Source organism: Caloenas nicobarica, chromosome 5, assembly GCF_036013445.1.
Source record: "Caloenas nicobarica isolate bCalNic1 chromosome 5, bCalNic1.hap1, whole genome shotgun sequence".
Taxonomy (NCBI): domain Eukaryota; kingdom Metazoa; phylum Chordata; class Aves; order Columbiformes; family Columbidae; genus Caloenas; species Caloenas nicobarica.
In genome coordinates this window covers 66,766,816-66,793,859 of record NC_088249.1, presented here as the reverse complement: position 1 = coordinate 66,793,859, position 27,044 = coordinate 66,766,816, and the positions used below count along the sequence as shown (strand labels likewise).

Below are 27,044 nucleotides of genomic sequence, written 5' to 3'. Positions count from 1 at the left end.
TAAAATTCAGACCCCAAAGGGCTTGTTGGTGTCACAGGCAAGGTCATTGCACATTTGCCACCTCTGTTTTCACGTATAAATTGAACCCTGGTGATACTCGTGTACTGCATGGGAGTGCTGCAAAGGGAATTCATGGGTGTTGGTGAGTAAAGAAGGGTCACCAGCCGTGTGTTTGTTACCCCAGTGTCAGTACCAGTGTATTTATGAGGCGTTCCACACGAAGTCCAGCACCTGGGTAAGGTGTACAAACCCCTGCTGATGCACCATTAATGCAAATTAGCTCCAGATTTACTCATTCTTGTACTATGAGAAAAGTGGTCCAAGAAAACACTGGCCAGTTCTGTGACTGAACTTATTCAGGTCTGTCTCAGCCAGAGAGATCATAAGGAGAGCTCCGTTGCAACCCTTTAGAGGTCTGAAATGGAAAGTACAGTGACTGCTTGTGCAAAGATCTTCCTCAAGCCATGACCAATGTGTTGAAACTTGAGTTATAGCCACACTGACTCTTTTGGTCAGCTTTTATTTCCAAATCAACGTTGTAGGGTGAAAGTGGGTCTTGAGGGGACCTGGTAATTAGTCTTCTTTTTTAAAAGAGGCAAAGGTGAGAACTAGGATTTGAGAGTATTATTTCTACCATTCTCCTCAAATAAATAATCTGAGCTTGTTATTATATATGTCAATAATACATTCTGATTTTAATACCACCTGTTTTTCCTTGAGGGAAGCATTGACTTTAAACGGAAACTGTCCCAAAAAGACAGTAAAGGGAATACGCTTAATATTTATAACATTTATAACAGTATGTACGTGTACTGATAATGTCCCATGTCTAATGCCATCGCTGGTGTCTCTTTTCTGTGCTTCAGGTCCTGTCTTCATGGTGTCTATGGAAAACAAAACCAATGTGACGGAGTTCATCCTCCAGGGACTGACACAAGATAAGACAGTAGCAAAACTGTGTTTCTCATTATTCCTAGTCTTCTATGCCACTATCATTCTTGGAAACCTGCTTATCATTGTTACTATAAAGACAAGTCAAGAGTTGAACTCTCCCATGTACTTCTTCCTGAGCTACTTGTCTTTTGTAGACATCAGTTACTCTACTGTCACAGCTCCCAAACTCATTTATGACCTTCTTGCTGAGAAGAAGGCCATCTCTTTTGTGGGCTGCATAGCTCAACTGCTTGCAGGCCATTTCTTCGGGTGCACTGAGATCTTCCTTCTCACAGTGATGGCCTATGATCGTTGCATTGCCATATGCAAACCGCTTCATTACACAGCTATCGTGAACAAGCGTGTCTGTGGCTGGCTGGTGGCAGCTTCTTGGGTGGGAGGCTTTGTGCACTCCCTGGTGCAGACCTTGCTGGTCACTCGGCTACCGTTTTGTGGGCCCAATGAGATTGACCACTATTTCTGTGATGTTCACCCTCTACTGAAGCTGGCCTGCACTGACACCTACATCATTGGTGTCACCGTGGTTGCCAACAGTGGCATGATTTCCCTGAGCTGTTTCGTTGTTCTTGTTGTGTCCTACGCTGTTATCTTGGTCTCTTTGAGGACGCGCTCTTCCGAAGGGCGTCTCAAAGCACTCTATACGTGTACTTCCCACATCACTGTTGTAGTTCTGTTCCTCGGGCCGTGCATTTTCATCTATATGCGCCCTCCCACCACCTTCTCAGCAGACAAGTTGGTGTCTGTGTTTTACACCGTCATCACTCCTATGCTCAATCCATTGATCTACGCTCTCCGAAACCAAGAGGTGAAAAATGCCATGAAAAAGTTGTGGAGCAGAAAAGTGAAGAGAACTGAGAAATGAAACAATACAGCGCACATTTGTAAGACTATGTGAGCTTAAGAAACCATGAGGAGAGAAAGACAAGTGTTCAGGAGAGACCTTCCAGTAACGTCGCTCTGGTTTTAGCACAGCTGCTCACAATAGGGCTGACACTAAATTCGAGGTTTCATGTAACCATTCTTTGGAAACTGTCAGTTGTGTGGTTATTGTCAACTACCAAACTCCAGCGTTGGGGTAGCATAGTGGCATTTACCTTCAGGCACCTCACGGCTGTATCTTGGGTATTTGTCTAAGCTTCTCCTGGCATTACGATAAACAACCAAGTATTTTGAGAGGTTGTTCTTTCATACTACCTTGTTTCCCTGAAAATAAGCCCTAGCATGATTTTTCAGGATTTTTGAGGATGCTGGAAATATAAGCGTACTCCAAAAATGAAGCCCTAGTTACAGTTCATTTTTAAAATGTCAATTTAAATAGTGTCCAGGCAGCTATACATGTAAAAAAAAAAAAAGGCATATTTTTGAGCAAAAATTAATACAAGACCTCGTCTTATTTTGGGGGAAACAGGGTAGCTCCTAAAAGCCTTGGACAGTAGCATCTCCTTACGTTTCTGGATGAAGGAGTGATGGTGGTACCAAGCTTCCAAGAGTGAACAAACATTGGCAACTTTCATCTCAAATGTTTTGATGCGCTAACATGAGGTGTCCACAGCTGGGCAAGCTCCTGAGGAAAGTCGTCAGCCTTTAGGTGGATGGGACTCATTTCATGGTAAAATAGGACCATGAGAGAAGTAGGAGGTTGTATTAGGTCCCTGCGTGACAGGGAGAGATGGCAGATTATACCTGCAAATGAATAAACAAACACCAATATGTGAACATTAAAAAGGTTTTCCAGGCAGAGCATCCTATTAGCCGGAGTGTGAACTTTCAGTCCAACAAACTGCAGCTGCTCTGTGGCCCGTTCAGCTGGGAAATGGTGGCCCAAGGTGTTTGTAAAAAAGATTGTCGCAATTACATCATTTCTGCTTGTGATATATGCCTTGCTATGAACACTACATTGTCGTATTAAAAATCTGCTCCTAGGTGCCAGTTTGGTCATTTGGTGATGCAGATAACAGGAGGGGAATTTTCAGTAATAATAATTACTGCGATTGCAGCTCAATGTCAGTACCATGATTCAAAAGCTAACCAAGACAATAGCTAAAAGTTTTCCTACAATGGTGAGTCTGAATGTTCCCATTTTTAGGTATTTGGTACTTTCTGGTGAATGTGCTATCTACTTCAGTTTTTTTCTTCCTCCTGCCCTTGGTTCCTCAAACATTCATAATCTAGGCTGTCCACTGACAACAAATGTAAGACATGCAAATTAATGCCCAGGTCCAAAAAAAAAAAAAAAAAACCTCCTGTTGACACTTTCCTCAGCCGTTTCCAGTATGGAAATGTAGAAATATCCGCAGAATCTCATGATTCTGGGCAACACTCTTCTGCTGCAAATTGACTGACTGTAGTCAAGGCATGAATTTTCTAAAAACTTCTACTGGCACTAGTATTCTGGGAAGAGAAGCAGAGGAACGGGATGTCCTTAAAATAGTTGACAACTCACTCGTTTGCTTCAAGATAATTGATGACGCATGGAAGTAAAATAAAGCAGTAAGTCCTTGTTACTTTACAATGGTAGTAACATTAGAAGTAAACCAGCACCACTTGGACAAAGAATTTTTATAATTTTTCCATCTTTCCGGACAGAATGAGAAGAGAAAGAGGCAGCAATGAATGACAGAAGAGGAAGGTTTATTTTCCCTGCTGTTAGAAGGTAAATACAGGTGTGTAGTCACCAAGATTTCCTTTCTAGATTTCCAGGTTCTTCCTCACCTCCTGAAGATGTAGTAGAAATGGCCATAAAGTTCAGCGATCACATTTCTTCTTTTTCTAGATTGCATGCTTTTGGAGACTAGTTTCTCATCTTCACAGCTCCTGCTATGTGGTGGGTTTACCTTGGCAGGTTCTGGGTGCCCACCCAGCCCCTCTCTCACTGTCTGCAAGAGGACATGGGGGAGAAAATGAGACTAAAAAGCGTGTGGGTTGAGATAAAGATAGGGGGATCTCTTACCAATTAACATCATGGGCAGAATAATCAGTTCACGCTGATTTGAACTTGAGCCACAGTTCTCAGTGGCGTATCACCACTGACATCTTTGGTCTGCCCAGACCTTCCTTTGTCTTGAGGAATGAACATTTATATTAATTTATCTTTATATCTCATCCTGATGAGCCAATGATCCAGTCTACCCCTGAGGGACAACAGTTTCCCACCAGTGTTACCGTCCTAGATCTTCAGCTTCTCTGATCTCAAGCAGCATTTCCTGGTGCCCAACACTTGTCTCAATGCAGGGATTGGTAGTACAACCCTACCCGTATGATTTTATTACTAAAAACTTGGGGTTTTTTTCATACAAATGGCTTCTGAGTGTTTAGAATTGTGTGGTGGCTCATCCTCTCTTCATCAGCCTTTGGGACTCCATGCACAGAAGGTCACAGCAAATTGATGTGCTGGGATCCAACCACCAAAACTGTTTAATAAGGCCCTTGGTGGCTGCTTGGAGTTTGGTAATGACACCGTTCTCACAGGTCTAACTCCACGAGCGGAAAATTATCTTTTGCCTACTTTTAATACGCGGTATGTTGTAGGAGTATTTATAGGTTGTGCTGGGATGGGGTGACTTTAGGGAGAAGGAAGATGCGGGAAGCACAGAGGTCAGTTCAGAAAGCCTTGGAGATGTTGCCTTATTGGCTCTTTCTGTTTAAATGATAGATGGAAAATGGGACATCGATACCATCACCATAAAATGTGCCTGTAACCTGTCAGGAAAAGAAAAGTCCTGAAGCAAATTTCTATGCAACAAGAAACTTAACCAAGAGCAAGGGTATGGCAATTGCAAGCAGGAGGAAGAAGAGTGGAACAATGTCCCAACCTGTTGGGTGAATACCTTCAAACAGATTTGGAGTGAGTGATTTAAAATGTTTTCAGACAACAAGTGTTGCAGAGTTCAGACTTCAAAGTTAATGTTGTGTCAGCATTTAGTAACCGGGTACAGTAGTAACCATTTTTTCCTCTCCTTTGCTTATGTTCTTTGTATCGGCCGTGGCGTATTAAAGCACAAGTGTGTGGTTGTGTACGTTTATGTGAAAGGCAGAGAGAAATGCTTGGTAATCTGTTGAAAAATATACAGAAAAATTTAAATAGTACTGTGACATTTTGGTCATTTGGATCCTTCAAGGCAGCTTCAGTTAATGTTGGCCGCATCATAGACATTTAGCATAGGTTATCGGCTCTCCAGTTATTCTCAAGGACAGATGTACTATTTTCTATGGTGTAAGTCATCTCACTGTAGTGTAATGATCTAAACGAGGCAAAGCAAGTGTTTATTCCTCTTTTTTGGGTATACAGGGAGCCAGAGCTGCTGTGCGCAAACTGTGCCGCCTGTTCTGCAGGTCTGTGTCCAGTACAAGGTCAAGTACAGACATTCCACCCCCTCTGCAGCTGGAAGAACCCTGAGCCCTTGGGAGAGGCAGAGGGGAAAAAGTGGGATCGTTTCTAAACTACCGCTGCGATTTGCAGACATATATTCTGAATTATGCATTAAGAAAACCTGTTCGATGGGAAAGAAAAACAGTCTTTGAGAACTACCAGAAAGTGGCAGAGAATAGAGCAGGACGTGAGGAAAGTGCTCAGGTATTAGCAAAAGGCAAGAGGCATATACGAAAAACAGACACTGCTTTCTTGGTAGTAATCTCCTGCTTGCTGACTTACCAACTCTTAGGCAGAAATTAGTAGCTAAAGAATTTCCTGGCGTGATTGTGAACAGAAGTGAGCATTGAGCATTCCTCTGCTGGTCACATTTTAACCTCCACAAGACAGTGAGTGTATTTGTCCACTGAAGAACTTAAAGAATTCCTTGGAGCTACAAAGAGGTAGAGAAACTGTGCGGAGTTTTGCAGCTTCTGGTATGTTAGAAAACACAGTTTCTCCAGGAGAGCATGTTCTGCTGACAGCAGGCCTAAGAGAGCGCTCACGCTACCAGTTGCCAGCTCAGTGGAGAGCAATACCAGCAAAAAACCTCCAGGACCTTGTTTCTGAGCATGTACGTCTAGTGTCAAAGCGGACAAGCTACCTCATCAATTTAGAGGGATGCAATTATGACAGAACATGGAACAGCCCTCGGTTGAGCCATGTATCATAGACATGATGCTTAAGCATGGCCAGGAGTTTCTTCCATCGTGGCACTTTAAACTCCCAGCAGGTAAACAAGGACAGTGTCATGTCTTTCCAGCATTTGTGGCTCTTGTCCTGTGGGAGTAGGATGCGATTTCTCCCAGACATAATGGGAGCACATGTTTTTTCACACCAACTACAATGCAGAAAAATAGTGGTGAGAGTGAGTTTGGGGGTGAGGGTCAGTGTGGAGGGACCAGAAGCCTGAGAAGGGGGTGGGAAGGCAAGAAAAGAGGGGTGGACAGTGCTTTTTGCAAACACTGCTCACCGTTGTTTATGATGTGACACGGTGCTTTCTGTAGCAGGCGGAACAGCAGTAAATGCATCCTGCTCTCGTCGTCCACGGACCCTGGAGCTGCAGCACATCCCCTTCTCGTCCTGGTCAGCCCGTGACTTCCCCCCCACACCTGTGCTGTGGGAGCCCTGTCTGAAGTGATGGCACTGGGAAACTTCTCTCGGGTGACGGAATTCATCCTCCTGGGGCTTTCTGATACAAGGGAGCTGCAAGTCCTCTTCTTCGTCCTCTTCTTCCTGGCCTACGCCATGGTTCTGCTGGGGAACCTTCTCATCATTGTGACGGTCAGGACCAACCCCAAGCTGTCCTCGCCCATGTACTTTTTTCTCTGCAATTTGTCCTTCACAGACATCTGCTGCATCTCTGTCACCTGTCCCAGGATGCTGGTGGACCTGCTCTCCCAGAGGAAGGCCATTGCCTTTGAAGCCTGTATAGCCCAGCTGTTTTTTCTGCACTTTGCTGGGGCATCAGAGATGTTCCTCCTGACTGTGATGGCCTACGACCGCTACACGGCCATCTGCAAGCCCCTGCACTACACAACCATCATGAGCTGGCGGGTCTGCCGGGGGCTGGTGTCTGTCTGCTGGGCAGGAGGCTTCCTCCACTCCATCATCCAGATGCTGCTCACAATCCAGCTCCCTTTCTGTGGCCCTAACACCATCAATAACTTCTTCTGCGACGTGCCTCCCGTCATTCGGCTTGCCTGCACAGATATCTATGTCACCGAGTGGCTCATGGCTTCCAACAGCGGCTTGATGTCCCTGGTTTGCTTCCTGGTGCTGGTCACGTCTTACACGTTCATCCTGGTCACAGTCAGGGTTCGCTTCACCGAGGAGCACTGGAAGGCGCTCTCCACCTGTGCCTCGCACGTGATGGTCGTCACCATCTTCTTCGTACCCTGCATCTTCATCTACCTCCGGCCCTTTTCTACCTTCCCCTCCGACAAGCACATCTGTGTGATCTACACTGTCCTGTCCCCGATGTTGAACCCCCTCATCTATACCCTGAGGAATAACGAGGTGAAGGTGTCCATGTGGAAACTGTGGAAGCGCTGCAGAATCTTCTGAGACCAGATGGGTTTGCAGCAAACACACAGTTACTTTCCTACAGACTGATGGCAGATCAGGCTGTGGGAACAGGGTTGGAATCCAACACGTAGGACAAGATTTGTAATCCAAAGGATGTTTAGTTCCATTTAAGGAATTTACCTAACCTGGGTTTCTTCAGAGCCATAGCTTTCGTCGGAACAACTGCTTGGAACTTGGAACAGGCTGCCCAGGGCAGTGCTGGAGTCACCATCCCTGGAGGGCTGGACAGACGGACGTGAGGTTCTCAGGGACACGGGGCAGTGCCAGGGCTGGAGGAACGGTTGGACTTGATGATCTTAAAGGTCTTTTCCAACCAAAATGATTCTATGATTCTAACTATGGTCTTTGTCAATGTCTTTTTTTTCTCCTTATTGTCTTATCTTCACTTTTCTATGTTTGTTTCTGTGATGTTCCTCTGTTTCCATAAAAATAAATGGACTCTTCCCATCACCGCAGCCATTTCTTTGCCATGACGAGTGATTACAACCTGTTCAAAAACATTTCAGATCCCTTCTTAAGATATTATCTATTGTTACCACAAAAATCTGGTTGTAAAAGAATTCTGGAGCCCAAGCGACCCCTCTTTCCACATTGTTAGTGAAAGAAAATAACTTTCTCTACTTCAGCTCTGAAACCATTAGGTGTGTGGAAAAAAATACTGTACTGTCCACAGTGACTGGCTTTGGTTTTCAGGCTGGTTCTTGGGTTATAGACTGCTTCTTGTAGGCATTTTCTGATTTATCTGAAAATACAAACTCAGCTTATATTTAAAACCGGGCTTACGTTTAGCAGGGCATCATTTCAGGACAATGTGGACCCAGCATATTACAGTCTAGGAATCCCAAAATAGTCTTATTCCAGAGGTCTGCAGGGAAACCCAGCCCTTACCAGAGATGATTACAAGCAGTTACACAGCAGCTTCTGCTTGGGTCACACAAGAACCGCTGAAACGCACACTGACGTTATTTCCCAATTCGGAAAAGGACCAACTCCGCCTGTGTCGAAATCTGCTGTTCTGGCCGAATCGAACGGGGGCTGTGACGGAACCATTGGCCTCCTGTCATAAAGAACAAGCTGGAAATGGGAAACGGGGCTTTTGCCACTGATTTCTAAAACCAGAAGGACACAAATTTCATACTAAACCAGCGTAACTGCTGAATTCCCTCTGCAAAAGCAAGAATTAGTTGGTTCGTGTCGGGGTTTTTTTGACCTTAGTATATATCATATATATAATATATAATATATTATATATAATATATTATATATTATATGTCAACGACCTTTCTTACTGTAGCCCAACAGGGCAGCATGGTTTTACCTGGCACAATCAGCATTTCAGAATACACGGGAGAGTAATGGGGTCATGTTTACATTCAAATCTGATAAATCAATGAGATAAATCAATGTGCTTATCTGTATTTGGAATAACTTGGGGCAGCCTCTTGCTAAAGCTTATAACTAGAATCACGCTCAGCTATTTGAACAGAGTATGTCTTATATGTTGCTGTCACCATGTTAATATATAATGTAATGGTATAGTGTTCAATATAACACAAGATAATACATTATCCACAACTAGCAGCAGTACACAATAGACAACACAAACTCAAGTATCTACACTATATAAGCTCTCCAAATTATGGAGATACATATATAACTGGTAGTATTAAAAATAAATGTTGAAAAATTGAAACTTTCTAAACAGTTTCAGTTTTGTGGGATCGTAATTTTCAAAGAAATAAATCCAGAACAGGAATTTTCTCCCTGTCTGAGATGCTGTTACTGTGCTTTGTCACCAGATGGCAGAGGCACATACGTGAAGTGTCTCTAAATGCACACACTGATACTGAGGTTTCCAGCTAAAGTGGTGGAGATTTTGGCTGTAGGATTTTCCTTAGACACATGAGGATGCGATTTTTTTAACCTTTCAGAACATAGTAATAATTGTCTCACACAAATGGATTATTAAAATCATACAAGCGACAACATATAAAGAAGAGACACGATCCAGCGTTCTATCTGGGCAAATGGCGATGGTGTTTGGGGAAGAGGACTAAAGAAAAGACAAGAGGATTTTGTTCTGCAAAGTGTTTTTAATAACTGAATTTTCTACCTTGCAATAATTAAGTTTCTGTACTCCTTCAGCAAATTTTATTCTTTATGAGGGTGTCTAGACTGAGGACAAACACCCAGATCTCCAGCTGAAATGAGTGAGCGAAGATCATATATCCAAGGCGTAGGTTAAAGAAAATCACCCCAGAACACACAGAGGCTGGTCACCCAGTTTTGGGGTAAAAACACTGGGTTCCACTGACATTTCCCAGCTCTGGTGAATCACCGCCACCTCTAATGAAATCCCTGGGCTAAATAGTACTCTATTGCACTAAATTTTCCAGAATTGCTTGTGTTGTAGAGTGTTAACATCTCCACTGAAGATACCGGGTAAAAATATTTGTGGTAAAAAAATCACTTTTGCGCCACTGAGGCCTATAAACCAAATTAAAAAAACCCACAACAGTTTAAGCACATTTCTGGGCAACAGGTGGAAAAGTCTTCAGCTGTCGTAAATCAACGCAAGTCTGATCAGAGCCAGTGGCCCAGTTATTCAGCTGATGTTAATTTGCTTTGCCCCATTTGTTCAGCAGGTATAAATCAGGGACATCAAGAGGTCGGAGCTGATGGAGTAAGTTCATGTCTGAAGTAACCAAGAGCTGTCTCCAGGAGAAGGTTAGAGCTTTGGGATCCGGGGTGTGGGTCAGCAATGGCACCGTGATGGTCCTTGGCCAAATATCTCAAAGTTTGGGGAAGCTTCTGTACCCTAAAAATGCCGCTGCTTGCACGTAGCTAATGCCAACTGGTAGTGCCTCTTTTCTCTGCAAATGGGAAAATGGATCCCTTAGCTATGTGTCTATATAACTTAAAAAAAAACCAAAAAAAAACCCACACCAAAAAACTACCACCAGAACAAACAGTTTGCTCCTATTGCCATTCGGTCTTTCAAGAAGCCTGGGAGTTTTAGCAGCTGTGTTAAAACAGTTGCTTCAGGATCAGCAGATTTTTTAATTGCGTGGGTTTTTTTTTTTTTTTTTAGGTGAATGCGAAGAAACTTCACAGATTGGGCAGCAGGATCGGAGGAGACTGGGATGGGAGACTGAGTCCTCCTGCTCAGAGAGGCAGGAGCGGTGTCCCCAGCTATTTTTGCTGCTACTGTTATTCATTAACCTATTCACAAATGCAGGTTTAGATATTTATGGGATATTTAATTAGTTTTAAGCTCTCCTGCTAGTCAGCCACTGCGACCTGTATCCTCACAGTGAAACTGGCCTGCAAAGCGTGTGTTCACCTCCCTAAAGACATAGAGACTTGCCGTGTCCGCTCTAAAGAATTTCTTACTGGCAGCATCGCTTTGTGCTGAACTTGCCACTGGATGCTACAGTAGAAGTAGTAAATCCAGGAATGGTTTTTTTTGTAAAGAGGAAGAACCATGGCAAATGTGAAAGGGGAAATGCGACATTTAAGTGGTTGATCTATAAATAATTCTGCATTTATGTTTGTCATGGTGATCTTCAAGCACGCAAGATTTATCACCTGGAAATAATTGGGAATGTAATTATCTCCCAAGAACAGCTTATGGGGAAGATGTGTCTCTATCTGCACGGGGATGAGGGCAGACTCGTTTTTGGGTCCTTGTTTTGATTAAACTTGTGCCTTTTCCTCCCCAGATGTTGTCACGTCTCCTTTACTCCCTCTTTCCCCTCCTCTCCCTGTTCTCCATCCCGAGCCAGGATCCCCCCACACAGTCAAACCCAGACCTGCAGATTCCATCACCTCCAGCCTTGCAGCAACACTCAGATTATCCTTGTCCCTGAAGTTGGTTTTTTTTTGCAGTCTGAAATGTATTGCAATATAATGAGGCCAGAGCTGATGTTTGCTGGTGGGGGCAAGTGGCGTCTCCGCGTGGTCTGTTGTTGTGTGAGTATATTCTGAGCTGCCAAAGGTCTTTTTTGAACAGGGGACCTGAACCCTGCATTTCCAAGTATCTAATTAGCAGCCTTCGTTTGGGTCTGTGGGTTGGGACACATGGGGAGATGCGACGGAGATGACCTTGGTTGTTGATACCGTAGGGAAAACGGGAGTGGAAATGAGGATTTGGGAGCCTTGAGGTGTTTGTGGGGCAGGGTTTGAGGTCTGAGCCGCACTGGTGGAGCTGGAGGGGTTGTCTGACCAGCTTCGCAGCAGTTACCTTCGGCTGCCAACCCTGAGAGTGTTGTGCAGGAGCAACCCGAGGGTGGTCAGCCACTGGAAGAGGCTGCCCAGGGAGGCTGTGGAGTCTCCACCCTTGAAGGTATCCAGAATCTGGCCGGACAGCCTGCTCTAGTTGGTCCTACCTGAGCAGAGGTGTTGGACTGGATGATCTCAGGAGGTCCCTGCCAACCTCAACGGTTTAGAAAATCTGTGATTTGTGTTAAGAGACAGCCCTGAAGAGCTGGAACTCACTGCTCGCTACCAAGGAGGCAGGAGAAAAAGGGACACGATTACCAGCTTTGTGATGGGGCTCTTCCTTCCCCCCATCCCTTCAGTAACCACCCACTGCATTTATCGTAGAATCACTTTGGTTGGAAGAGACCCTTAAGACCATCGAGTCCAACCATAACCTAACTCTAGCACTAAACCATGTCCCATTTACCAGGACACATGCTGTCCCACTTGAACTACTTTACTGTGAAAGCTTTCCTCGTATGGGGCAATCCGTTTCATAGTCTGTGTCAGTGACGGATGGTTTTGTCCAGCACAGGATTTCTCAATTGCCATTTATTTTTCTCTCAGCATTATGGTGTGTCCCATTAAGAAGGGAGGCAGAAGGGGAAAGACAATGCAAAATGGGCACACCAGGCTGGTAACTATTAGTAGATAACTAACAATTTTTGTCTGATAAAGTCTCCTTCAAAACCAGTGTTAAATTTCAGCTGTTTCTTCGTTCTGTGATCACAAATTTGTAATTTCTTTCTTTAAGTTCCACATGTCCTCTAGTGGAAGTGCCTATTTCCTTTGCTTTTCTATCAAAAAACACTCTGCAGATCACTGCAGGTATTGATTTGAAATAATCCCCTTGATTTTTTTTTTTTGACAAGGAAGCTGAGCGCAAATTCCATACAGTTTTTGGGAGCCTGTGTCTCAAGACAAGCAATTTAATATAATTGATTTGTCTCTCCAGAAAACAGCCTGGGGCGATTTTAATAAGGCCTCAGTAGATGCTGTTAAAAAGTTGGTGCCTGACAAGTTGCAACGGCGCAACTTGGCAGGTGAGTTTACAAGTGCGTGTAAATTGGCTCCACTGTGCATCATTAAAATCTCAAGTTCTTCCTCTCCTGGAAATTAGCAGCTCTCTGAGTTCGCGCTCAAGATTGATTATTGCCATGGTCTAGAAGATGGTGAAACTCTGCATCAAAGGGGAAAAAAAAAAAGTTCTCTGAAAACTGGCAGGATGTCTGCAATGCTTTTGTTAAATCCCAAGAAAACTAAGAGATCCTGGTCTAATAATTCTTATTTAAAGACCAGGGGTCAAGCAGAGCTACCTGCATTGCAATATTGGGACGCACAGCTTTAAAACTGCTGGGATTGGGCTGGTTTCACATCTGTTTTGTGGGGTGGCACACTGCGGACTCACGAATCTGGTCTTCCCAGCAAAAAAATAAACTCAGAAATGGTTCTTGGCAAAGAGAAGGATAATCCTGAGCTGTCCCAGGGCTCCTGCTCCGCAGAGCCTGGCAAACAAGGGACAACGTTTTGAATAAAATTCCGAATTTAATTTTCTATGGGCTTATCCCTGTGTCTGAAGCACAAATGTTCACAAGAGAAAAAGGACCATTTTCAGCACCCAACTCTGCGGTTGGTTTGGGCTCACAATTAGTGTTCCTGGCAGGAGAGTTGAGACTTGACAAAGCTCAGTAATCCCACAATTGGTCAAAATCAAATCGCTTTGGTTGTGTTACGCTGGGGATGGTCCTGACATGGTACTTTGGGTGTAAACTGTCAGGGACTGGGATAACTCTAATCCAGCATGTCATCAGCTGGTACATGTCAGTATTCTGCAAATAGATTGCTGAGATTTTTTTTTTTTTTGTAATTTTGAGTTTATTTTGGGGTTTGTTAGTTGTTTTGTGGTGGATATTTTTTTTTTTTTACCACGACTATTTTGATACAAAATATGATGTAAGAACAATAACTTCAAACTGTGCATTCTCAGCAAGGGATTCCTTGCAGAGGCCAAATGCAAAATGAGCAAATCGAGTTGTATCAACTGACTTTGGACGACCGAGGTATCTGAGTGAATAAGATTCATAATGAGTTCCACTGTACTACAAATACCAGCATCTTAGGGCTGTGGGGTAGCAACATTTGGGGCATTTACACCAAGTATCTTCAGACTGCCTTGAGGTGTTACAAGGTGAGGAATAATAATACCTGGAAAAATTTTTTTATATATATATGTATATAACCTTGAGACAAAATACCATTTCTACAAGCAATATGTCACAGCTGCAGGCATTTGGGCTAAGGCCTGATTTTTTTTTTTTTCCTTACATTAAAATGTCTCAGAGCTGCTGCAATTACTGCACATGAACTGAATATTTCAGTATCTAGCGTATGCACAGGTTAGTATGGCTATTCTTATGAAGCATTTACCTGTGTAAAACTCACTAGACCTTGGCAAGCATATGGTAAATAAAACTGATTAAAATAACAGTATGACAGGGACAGCTGGGGAAGCTTTTGGTAACTGTTGATGATTTTCTTGGGAGCTTAAAGATTATATTTGCATCTGACACATGCTAGCGGCATGTATAGTTCACAGGCATCATAATCCTGGGGATTAAACCCTTGTAGTGTGGGGCTAACAACATCACAAATAACCTCATTAAATGGGAAGCCTGATTAGATTAGGCTAAAAGCATCTCTTGAATACTGTCCTGTGTTTCTGCCTCTAATAACCCAACTAAGAATATCCCTGCAAATGCACAGATTAAAAATACCGAAAGCAAATAGCAGGAGGGCTGTTTTTGTGGCCAGTATTAGCACATCGTCTCTTGACTATTGGTACAGCAATGACCATGGAGATTTTGCATCTATTGCCCTCTTGCGACTGTTCAGGGAAAGGATGGTAACTGTCAGCCAGTGGAAGCGACTTGAAGCCAGGTTAAGAAGATGGAAGGGCATGGTCCTAGTTATTCTGACAGCTATAGATGAGATTGATCTATTTATTGTATCTGTTTCTGGCATCTGGGTTTATTACAAAATTATTAACTCCATTCTTCACAAAACTTGATGGGAAGTATGGTGCGATGGTCCCAGGGCTAACTGCAATACACAGCGAAAGATCCGGACCACCTGCATTTATTCCAGCCATGGCAGGATAGGATTGTGCTTTGTAATCCTTGGAGAACGCCAATTTATCTTCTAACATACATGCAGAAGTATTAATTTCGTAAGAGCCACCCACTGCAAACACAGCAAACAGGCTTTAAGAATGACCAACAAACAGCATCATTCAGGTTAAGGGTGTAGAAGTTATGGGCAGGTAATACTGGAATAAAAACAGGTCGGTTCCTAGTCTTGTACATCCGATGGAAAGTGGTGCTCCCATAAATAAATGCATAATGCATGGATGCTTTCTGGAACCAGAGGGGAGTTTTCGTTAGCGCAAATCAAAGCAGCGCTGGTAATTTATGTTCCTTCTTATGCCGGGGTACACATCTGCTTTGAGCAGTGCACGGATTTCACAAGTGCTTTATCTCCTGTCATTCCTGCAGGGGCTATAAAAATTAAAAGGTTGCTCTTGTACAAGAATTAGAGATCGCCCATAAAATCAATGTGGAAGAGTCGTGCTCGCCAAATTTATTTTGACCCAGTTTGTGTAAGGAATAGATTTCAGGCTCCAGAGCAAGAAATATTGGTTCTACAACAACTTGTGATCAAGTAATTTTAAGGCTATAGTTTAAAGAAATCAGAACACTGGAGTCTTGTGAGCTGTAAAAGTGCAGTAACCTGGAATGGCACCTGAGGTGGGCGGGCAGGACCTGGGGAGAACGACAACATCTATTTCTTTTTCCTGGGAGTAGACTTGAGTATCGAACCACAGCCCTCTAAAAATGTCCTACAACACAAAAGTCGTAGGAATCAAAGGATTCAGGGTGAAGAAACAGTTTATCATGTTTCCAGCCCCTGAGAAAACCTCATATGTGCAATAAAGGCAGCATCCAAAAAAGCTTCAGGGATGCTCCTCCCCACATTCATCCCTGCATGTTTATAAAACCTCATTAAAGGGAAGAGGCGCTTGCCTTTGCTGTCAAACTGGATTTTTCCAGTGCTTGCAGATGTCTCTCGATATTCCCATGCTGCTAAGTCTGGACCCGTCGCTTCTTGAATAGATCGATGTTTCTGAGTCTACAGTGAAAAAAATGTTCTAGCATGTGTAGATCTTCTGAGTCTACAGTGAAATCATTTTTCTGTCATATTGAAATATTCTAATCAGATGTTGAAAGAAGAAAAAGGACAGACACGCTACCTGGAGATACAGACAACTATATATTACCAGCAATTAATTATTTGTAGCAGTGAGTACTTCTGTGTTAAGTTTCTGTTGTATTTCACCTGAATAAGTTTCCCATTTTAAGAACAAGTGACGCTGTGATTTAAAGCACCATGTGCCTGCTTTTTTCTGGTGACTAAAATATTTCTTATGGTAATTTAAGCTCTGACTTTGGTCCCTTTCAAGCTGGGAGCAAGTTTCTGTGAGAACATCAGATGACATATGAGCCTGACTCAGATGGATAATCATGGCCACCTATTTAATTTATTCTCTATATCTCTTATAAATGAGAACTACAGTATTTACAGCCTCTCATAATCATGCTCTAATCTGCAAACAAGGAGGTGCTTGTGCTGAACTTGGCTTTATCTCTCTATAGGGCTGCTATGTAAATCATGACCATAAGTACTGGGTTACATTAAATATAGCAATGGAAAGATCCTCCAATGCCAAATGTTCCTAGATTTCTTTGTATTGGGAAAAGAGAAGAGGGGGGAAAGTCCAGCTAGATCCTAAAAGTTCTAATACTGTTATGGAAGTCTATAGGCTAAAATGTATAGAAAGGAGGGAGGTCTTTAAATGGATACTAGATTATATCTCTTTTTATATCCCACTGGATAAAGCTGAAAAATCCAAAATGCATCTGGGGTATACTACCTGTCTGTTGATTATCAGGGATTTAATTCTTCTGTGATAGCATTACTCACTAACAAACATCAGGTCTTCAGCTAGTAATCTAGGCCCCTTTTACACTAGGTATATGCGAGTAAAATTTAGATTTTGAGTGTGGCAATGTAAACTTGCAAATGTGTTTGAACTGCAAACCAGATTTTTTTTTTTAAAAAAAAATCACACTCTTTAGAAGGGAGATAGAATTTTGAGTAAGTTACAACTTCTTTCTTCCAGGTACACCTCTGCAATCATTTCCACAGTGAAATACAAGATGCAGAGGGTCAACCTATCAACAGCATCTGAATTTGTTCTTGTAGGTCTTTCTGATGCTCTGGAAATCCGTTTGCTTCTCTCTGTGTTGTTTTTAATCATTTATTTAGCCACCATAGCAGGCAACATCACAATCCTTGTTGCCATTAGCACAGACGCTCGTTTGCACAACCCCATGTACTTCTTCCTTGGCAACTTGTCCTTGCTGGATATTTTCTGTCCCACTATCACCGTGCCCAAGATGCTGGAGGCCTTGTTGCTTGAGAACAAGGTGATTTCCTTCACTGGCTGTGTGGTCCAGCTGTTCTTCCTCATTGACGTTGTGGGCACAGAGATTTTTCTCTTGGCCGTGATGGCGTACGACCGCTACGTTGCAATATGCCATCCGCTGCAGTACGTGAATATCGTCAGCATGAAAGTCTGCGCTCGCCTCGCCATTGGCACCTGGGTAGTAGGGGTTTTTAACTCTCTGTTGCACACATCTTTGGTTTTCACGCTGGTTTTTTGTGATTCTAATGAAGTTGACCAATATTACTGCGATATTCCCCCCGTGCTGGCCGTCTCCTGCTCACCCACTTATAGCAGAGAGTTGGTAATTCTCGCGGTGGCTGGGGTCCTTGGGAGCAGCGCCTTTGCAATCACTCTGGTCTCGTACATCTACATCCTCTGGGCGATCCTGGGCGTGAATTCTTCTGAGAGCAGGCACAAAGCTTTCTCCACTTGTGGGTCTCACCTGACAGTCGTGTGCCTTTTCTACGGGACCACCATTTGTACGTACGTACGGCCTTCCTCCACCTACTCCCCTCATCGGGACAGGGTAGTTTCCATGCTCTATGGAATCCTCACCCCCCTGCTAAACCCCATCATCTACAGCCTGAGGAACAAAGAAGTTAAATGTGCCCTGAGAAGAGTGACCAGCCAGGTGAGAGCTGCTTTAACAAGACAAGATCGTCTCTCTCAGTCTCTGGAGCCCTAGGAATTGGACAGGCACCGTGGTTTGATGGATCTTCTCTAACTTCAGCCATCTAAAAGGCAGATGCTGGAATCAAAGCTCCTTCGCTGGGCTCCCTTTGCTGTTAAAAAGGAAGGCCAACTGGATGGCATGGCTTTAGGTCATTATAACAGCAGGAGATGACTTCAGCTGGTAATGTTTTTCTCCACTGAGCACGAAGGAAGCTTGGATGAGACCCTCAGCCTTAGACGCAGGTGTTGGATGCGCAAATTCTGGGAGTCAGTACTGTCAGCACACTTAGATATACATTCTTCTGTTTTAAAGCAGTTTGTAGGGCCGCTGCCTCTTATTGACCACGTTGCTTCTGTGGAAAATCCCACATCCTTTGTGGGACACTGACTGGAAGAAAAGCTCCTTTGCCATCACTTGAGGTCATCAGTCCGGGTGTGTTTTCAACCAGTGTGCCAAGAATCCAGCTGCAACACCTGCAGTGCCACCACGGTTTGCGCCACGTATCTCAAAATCAGTCTGCCGGGGTGCAAATCAACTCCCATAAACTAGAGATGTCAGCTGTGCTGGTGTTCATACATTAAATAGCTGTCTAAGATGATGGCCAGCGGGGGGAGAAGGGAAGCTTTGCAGTCATGGGCTGTGTGAGCCCATAACTAGGGACAGTGCTTCATTCCAAGCAAGAAGTGTAGAAGTGGCTGACACAAAGGTAGAAATGGGTATGTGGAGAGGGGGAGTGCTGTGCAGTCTCCCATGTGCATCATGGCTATAAATCTGTGTATACTTTGGCTCCGAGGCTCTGTGCTGGGATGATAAACCCTTATAGCTTGAGATGGACCTCGGGCTGTGTTAAAGTGCTGGGACGTGTCATTCAAGCTGTTGTTCCTCGTGTTAAAACATTTATGTGACTTTGTTTGCACACTGCTCCTTACTAAAAAGCAAATGTCAAGAATGTCTGTTTTAGTGGCATTTTTTGTGGTTGCTGTCCTGGTGTGAAGGATAAGCTGATGACTTTCCTGCAGGAATTCATTTTAGTGGTAACAAATGCACATTCTTCCCATTAAAACTGTGGAAATAATTTAAACTTCGTCCAACCTCAGCTGTTGGGTTCAAAAGTAAACTGTAACAAACAAAGAGCTTTTCTCCGGTGTAATACATTCTGGATTTTTTAAGTCTATTTCACCAACTTAAGAAAATGCATGCAAGTCCATTGAAGACCACTTAAATTTCAAAGTCGAGCATTAAGAAGCTGGTAAGGCCACCCATGTAGCTGTAATGCTACAGAGCTTCCCAGAAAGTTCAGGGTTTTTTCAAACACAAGTTTTAATGGCATGCAAGGTGACCCAAGGTATCCTCTACTGTCCTCTACTGCCGAACAGGGGCTATATAGGAGCAGAGGAGAACAGTAGGGGTTTACACAGGGTTTCCTGTGATTCTTGAACTATGACAGTGGAATACATTTTTTTAAAAAGGGCTATTTATTCCAAAGCCAAATCACAAGATGTGCATCAATGTGGACAAGGTGACAGTCCTCACATAAAAAAAAAAATGCGCACAGAAAATGTGGTATGGGCTGGAGCCCCGTTCTGCTCCTGGGGTCACCAGCTGCTCTGCAGGGCCCCAGGAATGACTGCAGATGTTATATGGCAATGGGGAGCAGGAACCATCCCAGTGACCTGCCTGTTCTTGCCTGCAACACAGGGGATGCAGCTGGAGTGACCCAAGGACTGTCCTGTCACCATGCAGAGGGTGAGCATTGGGGAGCGGGACAATCCTCACCCCTGGGACAGCGGGAGGAACACGCCAGCCCCACAGACATCCCCTCCTTGTTCCTGCTCCCAGCGGGGCTCATGGGACAGGAGGGACACAGCAGGGACAGCTGGTCATCTGGGAGGGATGGGACTCTCCCAGGGCTGGGGCACTTTATTGTCATGAGGGGCCACTCTTGCCATGTGGCTTCCCAGAGTGATGCAGGGAAGGAGGAGGTGTGGGGCTGGGGGTCTGGGCAGCTCCCGCTGTCAAAATCCACCGGGCTGTGGTTTGGGCTGCAGGTGGCCTGAGCAGGGAGGGCTGGACCAGGTCAGTCCTCGCCAGTCTCAGCCCACCTGTTATTCCGGGACTGGGATTCCCAACCCGCTCCCGAGCCCCCGCACCGCTGGGTGGTCCCTGCAGCAGGGCCGAGCGCTGGTGTGACACGGGGCGGTGACATCACGGAGGTGTCCCTGCCCACAGGGCTGTGACCTCGCAGCAGCACCCTTGCAAGACACGTGCCGGCACCCCGCGCCTCCTGTGTGGCCGTGACAAACGCTGCACCATGAACAGCGATGACTCTCTGCTTGAGCCCAGCACCCTGCACCTGGCTGTTGGGGCCATCCTGTTCCTGGCTGCTGTCACCATCCTGCTCACCAGTAGCCATTGCCAACAGGTACGGGGATGGGGGAACCTCTCGGGGACATGACTGGTGGGGTCTGGCCCCAGGGAGGTGACTGTGCCAACACTCCTGTGCCCGCAGTGTCACTGCCGGAGCTGGGAACGCCAGAGATGGAGGCAGCAAGTGGTGGCAGCAGAGCCGCGTAAGTCCCCTGTGGGTCCCCCCCGGTGTGTCCCAGGGCAGGAAGGAGCAGCCCGGGTGGAGGGTCCCTGGGTGGTCCCAGTGCCCCCAGCCCTCCATGGCTCAGAGCCCCCTTCTCTGGTTTGCAGGTGGCCCCATGGGACCCGTGTACGGGCCCTGGCGCTGCACCCCCGGCTGCGCCCACTGCGTCAAGGCTGCCCAGGAGCTGCAGCAGCTGCTGCTGTCGGTGTGGGGTGGACCCGGGGCTTCAGCCATGCCGGATACCAACCCCTGGCAGGAGGCATGGCAGGACCTGGAGGAGCTGGTGGAGCAGGGCTGCCTGCCCTGCCATTGCTGCCGCCCCTCCGACCACCCGGAGAGCCCAAGTCGGGATGGAAGAGCCGCCCTGGAGATGAGTTCCGGCCGCTCCTTCGGACCCGTGCGTTTCGGCAGAGCCTGTTCAGCCCTGAGGACGCACGTGGCCAGGAAGGGGCTGCAGATACGGCTGGGGGACCTGCCCACGGCGGTGCAGCGGTCCCATCAGCGAGCGGCGCGGGAGCGGAGCCAACGCGTCCCGCCGGGGCAGAGACAGCCCTTGCCGCGGCATGGGGGCTTCCCCCCACCGCAGACGATCACGGTTGCTGGAAACATCAAAGAGACAGAAGTCTGGAGGTGGTGGGAAGACCACTACCACACCGAGGAGCCCTCGGCTTTGCCGGCGCCGTGTCCCCCACGGCCGCTCGCTCCCCAGGAGCACAGCGTGGGGAGGCCGCGGTCAGCAGGGCACCCTGGGCAGGGACAGGACCCTCGCAGCTGGTATGGCGATAAGGAGGAGCTGGCCACCAACCCACAAGGACTGGCCAATGATTTGCGCGAGAGACTCCTTCGCCTGTCCGGGGCCGCATCGCCGTGGGACGAGGAGTGCCTGTGGCCTTCTGGGTCAGCTGAGGCCACCCCAGCCCTTCCCAGCCAGGACAACAGGGCGGCAGAACCAGCTTCCATCCCACCAAAGAATGATATTGGCCGTCAGAGCAACTTCACCACCCAGGACAGGTATGAGGCCAACCCTGAGGACTGGAGGCAGCCCCGTGCTGCAGCGCCTGGTGTCACCTCAAGGCTGGGGCTGAGCCAGGAGACGCTCAGAAAGCTCTCGATGCACCTGGCAAAAAAATGCATCGAGATACAGATGCAATGGTTCCCGGCACCAGTGGAGCAATCCATGGCAATGGTGGATCGGTCCCTGCCCAAACGGGGCTGGGCTGAGGCTAAGCCCCTGCGGCCACGCAGCGGCTCCTTCCTCTGGATGAAACTAAGGAACCTCATCCAGCGAGAGCAGGACTCACTGCCTGGGACACCCAGCGCCTGGCCACTGCCCTTGATGACACCACCCTCCTACCATGTGGAACCCAGGACACCACCCTCCCACCCAGTGGACCCCATGACACCACCCTCCCACCCGGTGGACCCCATGACACCACCCTCCCACCTGGAGGACCCCAGGACACCACCCTCCTACGAGGTGGAACCCAGGACACCACCCTCCTACCCAGTGGAGCCCATGACACCACCCTCCCACTTGGAGGACCCCAGGACACCACCATCCTACAGGGCGGAACTCAGAATACCACCCTCCTACAAGGTGGACCACAGGACACCACCCTCCCACTTGGAGGACCCCAGGACACCACCTTCCTGCCATGTGGAACCCAGAACACCACTCTCCCACCCAGGAGAACCCAGAACACCACCCTCCTATGAGGTGGAACCCAGGACACCAGCCTCCTACCCGGGGGACCCCAGGACACCACCTTCCTACGAGGTGGAACCCAGGACACCACCTTCCTACCATGTGGAACCCAGAACACCACCCTCCCACCCGGAGGACCCCAGGACACCACCCTCCCACCCAGGGGAGCCCATGTCACCACCCTACCACCCGGTGCCTGTCCACTTCTCCAGCCCCATGCCCTGGGAGAAGGGCAGGTGGGGGCGCAGAAGCACAGAGGGGTCCACCGGCTCAGAGGGGACCTCCAGTGCGTACAAGCCATACTGGAAGCAGCACCACAGTGCTTCTGCCACCAGGCACGTGGACTCAAGATACCTGCACCCAGACCAGGACGCCCAGGACAACCAGGACCCTGCAGAGCAGCGGTTTGGCAACACCATCCACCGGGTGAAGGACAAGTTTCACCAGTGGCGCAGGATGCTGTAGCCATCTCTGGGGGACTCTGCCGCTGAGCACCGCGGCCACGTATGACACGGGCCAGGCCCCCTGCAGCTCCTGTTTCTCATAAATGCTCAGTTTTTCTAAATAAACATGTTGATTTGCTCTGGAGGGCTGTGTGAAGGGTCCCACCCTGCAGCGGGGCAGGTTGGCTTGGGGATGGGGCAGGGAAGGGGGCCCAGGGACACTTGGGCAGCTGTGGTGTCCTGGCAGGAGGACAAGACCATGAGGATAGTCCTGAGCAAGTTGGCTGCTCCTCCTGGAGCTCCTCAGCCCTGCCGTGGCAGGGGCTCAGCCTCACCCCAAAAGCTGCACTACCCCATGCACAGAGGGGACTGCAGGTTCCTATGGGGCAGGAACCAGCTCTTCACAGTTGAGTTACTGGATAAATTGTGGGGAGCAGGACAGAGCTTGATCCTCATACAAATGATTGCAGCTGTGGGCAGAGAACATCAAGCAAGCCCATCACAAACCAGAGGAGCACAGGGAAGCACAGCAGCAGGTGGGATCCCAAACCAAGGACTTGTGAGGAGCCACCACCCTGCCCCAGCCCATCCCAGAGCTGAGCCAGCAGCTCCAGTGTCCAGTTGTGAAACCCATCACCACAAACCATCGGGAGCAGCTCTCCAGATCGGGTGGGTCAGCTCTTGGGACGTGGAAAGTCCTGGCCAGTCTGTACCAGCAACTGGAGCAGGGCTGCAGCCCCAGGAGCCTGTATGTTGGCAACTGGGGAGACTGGGATGTAGGGACAGCTACTGGGCAGACTGTGTGTCTCAACCCAGCTGCCGGAGGATCCATTTTTACATGTGTGTGTGTGTATATATTTTTTTTTTTTTTTTTTCACTAGTGGACTTCCATCCTGCTCTGCCAGAGAGAGGAGCAGGATGAGGCCATCAGTGCTGTGTTCATGTGGGAGCTCTGTCTGTGATCTGTGTGGCCAGCCATGTATATATGTATATATACACGCAGTGTGTATGCATCTGCTGGAAATACATCTTCAGCATCACCTCTCTCGGGCTGTTGGATCACACATAATATATTTCCCTTTAACAATGGCGAAAACAGGCAAGTGAAAATATGATAGCAATTTGATTACTGTATTTCGAATTGCTTTTTCTTTAATATATATACATGCACTTTAACCAAAACATGCAGTACAAACAAAAGTACGTTTAATCTAACTGGCTACTGCAAAGGTAAACACTGATTTGCCTAAACTGACCCATTAATAAACAGTCACTGTAGTTTATTCTCCAGAAATGCAGGAAGAAAAAGTTGTTCTAACTGAAATCCTTCTACAAAACATATCGCTTTTTTTTCTTTCTTGCAAAGTTAAGCATGTAAGTAGAATTACTTACCCTCTGCACGTATTATTTCTGATGTTTTGACATAAACCTCAGAGAGAAATCCCTGCAGGATGCCCTTGGGGAAATCTCACTCTGTTTTCCAGGTGCCCTAGAGAGGTTATGAAGATTTATCCCATCAGCATGGGATTGATGGGACACCATTCTGGTTTCATAAAGGCGGACAGAGCCTGTATTTTGACTTTAGTATAATAATTGCTGAGTGTGGGTCCACAAATAACACAGGAGACCTTTGAAATGAGGGAGGGTGGGTGAATTTCTGCTACAAAGTGATGCTATACAGTAAGGTGTTGACTGTCCTCCTGAGCCTCTGTTAACAATTAAACAATTTTGTGTGCGGGCAGAATCTTCCATCAACACCTGCTCGATGATCCCACCTGCCTGTAGTTTCGCTGGGTTGGAGGAGAACTATGGAAAAACTGCAGAAGCTCTGACCTAAGGTAGGAAAATTAAGGATCTAATTAAGAACCTAGTGATAACAGAACGCAGTAAAGGTGCAAAAGGAGGAAAATGACAATGCACATTGAATAACACTGTTGCACATTGAGTAACACTGTTACACATGAATTCATGAGGCGTTTGAGCATCACGGTAGATAATAATCACAATAAGGATTCTTAGTTTAGCACTGTTTTTAAGTCAGGTGACTAAAAATATTTTTTCCTAAGTTTGTCATTTTTTTTTCTTGTCCATGTCCCACCTTCAAAATGAAAGGTGGCAAAACTGCTGACCATTATCACTGAGCTTTGAAAGTGAGTCTGAGTCACTGGTATCCAGATAAATGGCATAAGAATCTGGAGTTTCGAGTCTGGCTGAAGACTGTAGAGGGCTCCGATGAGAGGCGGGGGGCAGTTTTAAATCATAATTGTTGGAAATATCTATTCAGGTGTCAATATCTCACACTGATAACCATTCTCAAAATAATGACAATTTCAAAGTCAGAATATGTACTGACAAAAGGCACAGTTACAGCGGACTTGGCGATCTTGAGGGTCTTTTCCTACCAAAATGATTCTCTGATTCTGCGATTAGATCTTTAATTCCTTTGCTATATGTGCTGACCTTTCTCCTCTTAGGAATCTTAATATAAATTTAGACACCCAGGCTTCATAAGCGCAGCTCTACACTGTTTGTGAGAGCAAGAAAGTAACAAAATACAAGTGCTAATTCACCTCAAATATCTGAGAGCTGTTTCAGAGGGATAGAATTGCCCTGTGGAGTGGCCGACTCCAATTTTAGCATGTTTTCTGGTAATAATATTGAGATTTTCTCAGTAAAGACGTTAGCGGGAGACAAGGATTGTATCATGCATCGAGTTATTTCACCCTTTTCCCTCTTTGTCCCTTTGCAGTGATGTAAAAAAGGCCGATGAGAACTGCACCCAGGTGACCCAGTTCACCTCCTCGGGACTCACGGGGCACCCACCACTGCAGCCCGTCCTCTTCGTGCTCTTCTTGGGCACTTACGTGCTCATGTTAGTGGGAAACCCGATCGCCCTGATCAGGGTCAGCCCCCAGCTTCGCACCCCCATGTACTTTTTCCTTGGTAGCTTGTCCTTCTTAGACATTTGCTACTCCTCCACCATCAGCCCCAAAATGCTGCTGGACCTGCCAAGAAAAGAAAAAGCCATTTCTTTTGCTGGCTGCCTCAAGCAGTTTTATTTCTACATGGGTTTTGCCACAACTGAGGTTTACCTGCTGGCTGCCATGGCCTATGACCGGTACGTGGCCACCTCCAAGCCCCTGCACTACCAGGTTGTCATGTCTCCTGGCATCTGCATGGGCATGGTGGTTGTGTCTTATCTTGTAGGGTTGCTAAACGCCACTGTGCACACAAGCGCCCTGCTCTGGCTGTCCTTCTGCGGTCCCTTGGTCGTCAACAACTTCTACTGCGACGGGTTGTCGCCTCCAGCGACACGCGCCTCAATGAGGGTTTAATGTTTGTGTTGGTGGGTTTCGACTTGATCGCCACCAACCTGCTCATCCTCACCTCCTACGCCTGCATCGTGGTGGTTGTGGGCAGGATGGGCTCCGCTGCCGGCAGGAGAAAAGCCTTCTCCACAACCATCGTCATTATCAATGTGTCTGCTGCTTTTAATTACATGCAACCCAGTTCACCAAACTCGCTGAGAAGCAAGAAGGTCACATCCATCTTCTGAGCAATTATAGTCCCCATGCTGAACCTCATGATTTACAGCCTGGGAAACAAGGAGGTGACGCAGGCCCTCAGCAGTTGTATCAGGAGAAAAATATACTTCTGAAAGACAATCTCATATTATTTTCCTTTCTTTCTAAGGAGAAAGATTCATTCAGGTCTCTGTTGCCTCCAAAACTATTTGGCACCTCATGTGTTTAGGGTTGAAAAATTAATCAGTTTGCTCTCAGACTGTGCCCACTAATATAGCTACATCGGTCTCATCTTGGGTACAAACTTCTTGCCTGGTTACTCTACATCACACACAATAATCATGATGCAAATTGCTGTGCGAAACAGGGTAAAAGGTACGTCTATGGGCAGAGATGGTGATGATCTGGATCTGCACACTGAATCACAGGATGGTGTAGGTTTGACGGGACCTCTGGAGGTGACCTAGTCCAACCACCTGCTCAAAGCCAGGTGTGGCAGATGCACTTTCTCCCTCTCCCCTGAAAGCACCAGAAACTTGTAAGCTGATGGACCACTATGGTCATGCACATGTCTCTTGGTCAACAGACAGGGCCCTTGGCCAACGAAACACCTTGGTTGATAGAAGTTTCTGGACCACTACTATAAATGACCACAGCTCAGATTCAACTGGGGTATAAATGGAGCTGCTGCTGGAGGCCCCTGATGAGTTGATCTTCCTTGAAGCAGCAGGTCTGCAGACTCTCCTCCTTAGACAGGCCATCTAATAAACATTTCTCGGGGACGGAGATGCCTCACTGACCTGGTAAGCAATCTGGGTACCCTTGAGAGTCTTCTC

At 46.6% G+C, this 27,044-nt stretch overlaps 3 protein-coding genes and 1 pseudogene across 3 annotated transcripts; all 4 read left to right on the top strand.

Moving 5' to 3' along the window:
* Positions 1–874: 874 nt before the first annotated feature.
* Positions 875–1,816, top strand: LOC135989943 (olfactory receptor 4S2-like). Its single transcript, XM_065637072.1, has one exon. It carries the CDS (start codon positions 878–880, stop codon positions 1,814–1,816), a length of 939 nt encoding a protein of 312 aa, XP_065493144.1. The 5' UTR covers positions 875–877.
* A 4,671-nt stretch (positions 1,817–6,487) lies between these two features.
* LOC135989942 (olfactory receptor 4E2-like) lies at positions 6,488–7,429 on the top strand. Its single transcript, XM_065637071.1, has one exon. It carries the CDS (start codon positions 6,503–6,505, stop codon positions 7,427–7,429), a length of 927 nt encoding a protein of 308 aa, XP_065493143.1. The 5' UTR covers positions 6,488–6,502.
* A 9,554-nt stretch (positions 7,430–16,983) lies between these two features.
* Positions 16,984–17,958, top strand: LOC135989833 (olfactory receptor 5V1-like). The gene has a single exon (XM_065636896.1). It carries the CDS (start codon positions 16,984–16,986, stop codon positions 17,956–17,958), a length of 975 nt encoding a protein of 324 aa, XP_065492968.1.
* Positions 17,959–23,770: 5,812 nt separating this feature from the next.
* On the top strand, positions 23,771–26,342 carry LOC135989832 (olfactory receptor 5J3-like; annotated as a pseudogene).
* The last annotated feature ends 702 nt before the right edge of the window (positions 26,343–27,044 follow it).

Excerpts from the sequence above, each read along its gene's own strand:
- LOC135989942 (XM_065637071.1), top strand. The coding sequence starts at position 6,503 with ATGGCACTGGGAAACTTCTCTCGGGTGACGGAATTCATCCTCCTGGGG.
- LOC135989833 (XM_065636896.1), top strand. The coding sequence starts at position 16,984 with ATGCAGAGGGTCAACCTATCAACAGCATCTGAATTTGTTCTTGTAGGT.
- LOC135989943 (XM_065637072.1), top strand. The coding sequence starts at position 878 with ATGGTGTCTATGGAAAACAAAACCAATGTGACGGAGTTCATCCTCCAG.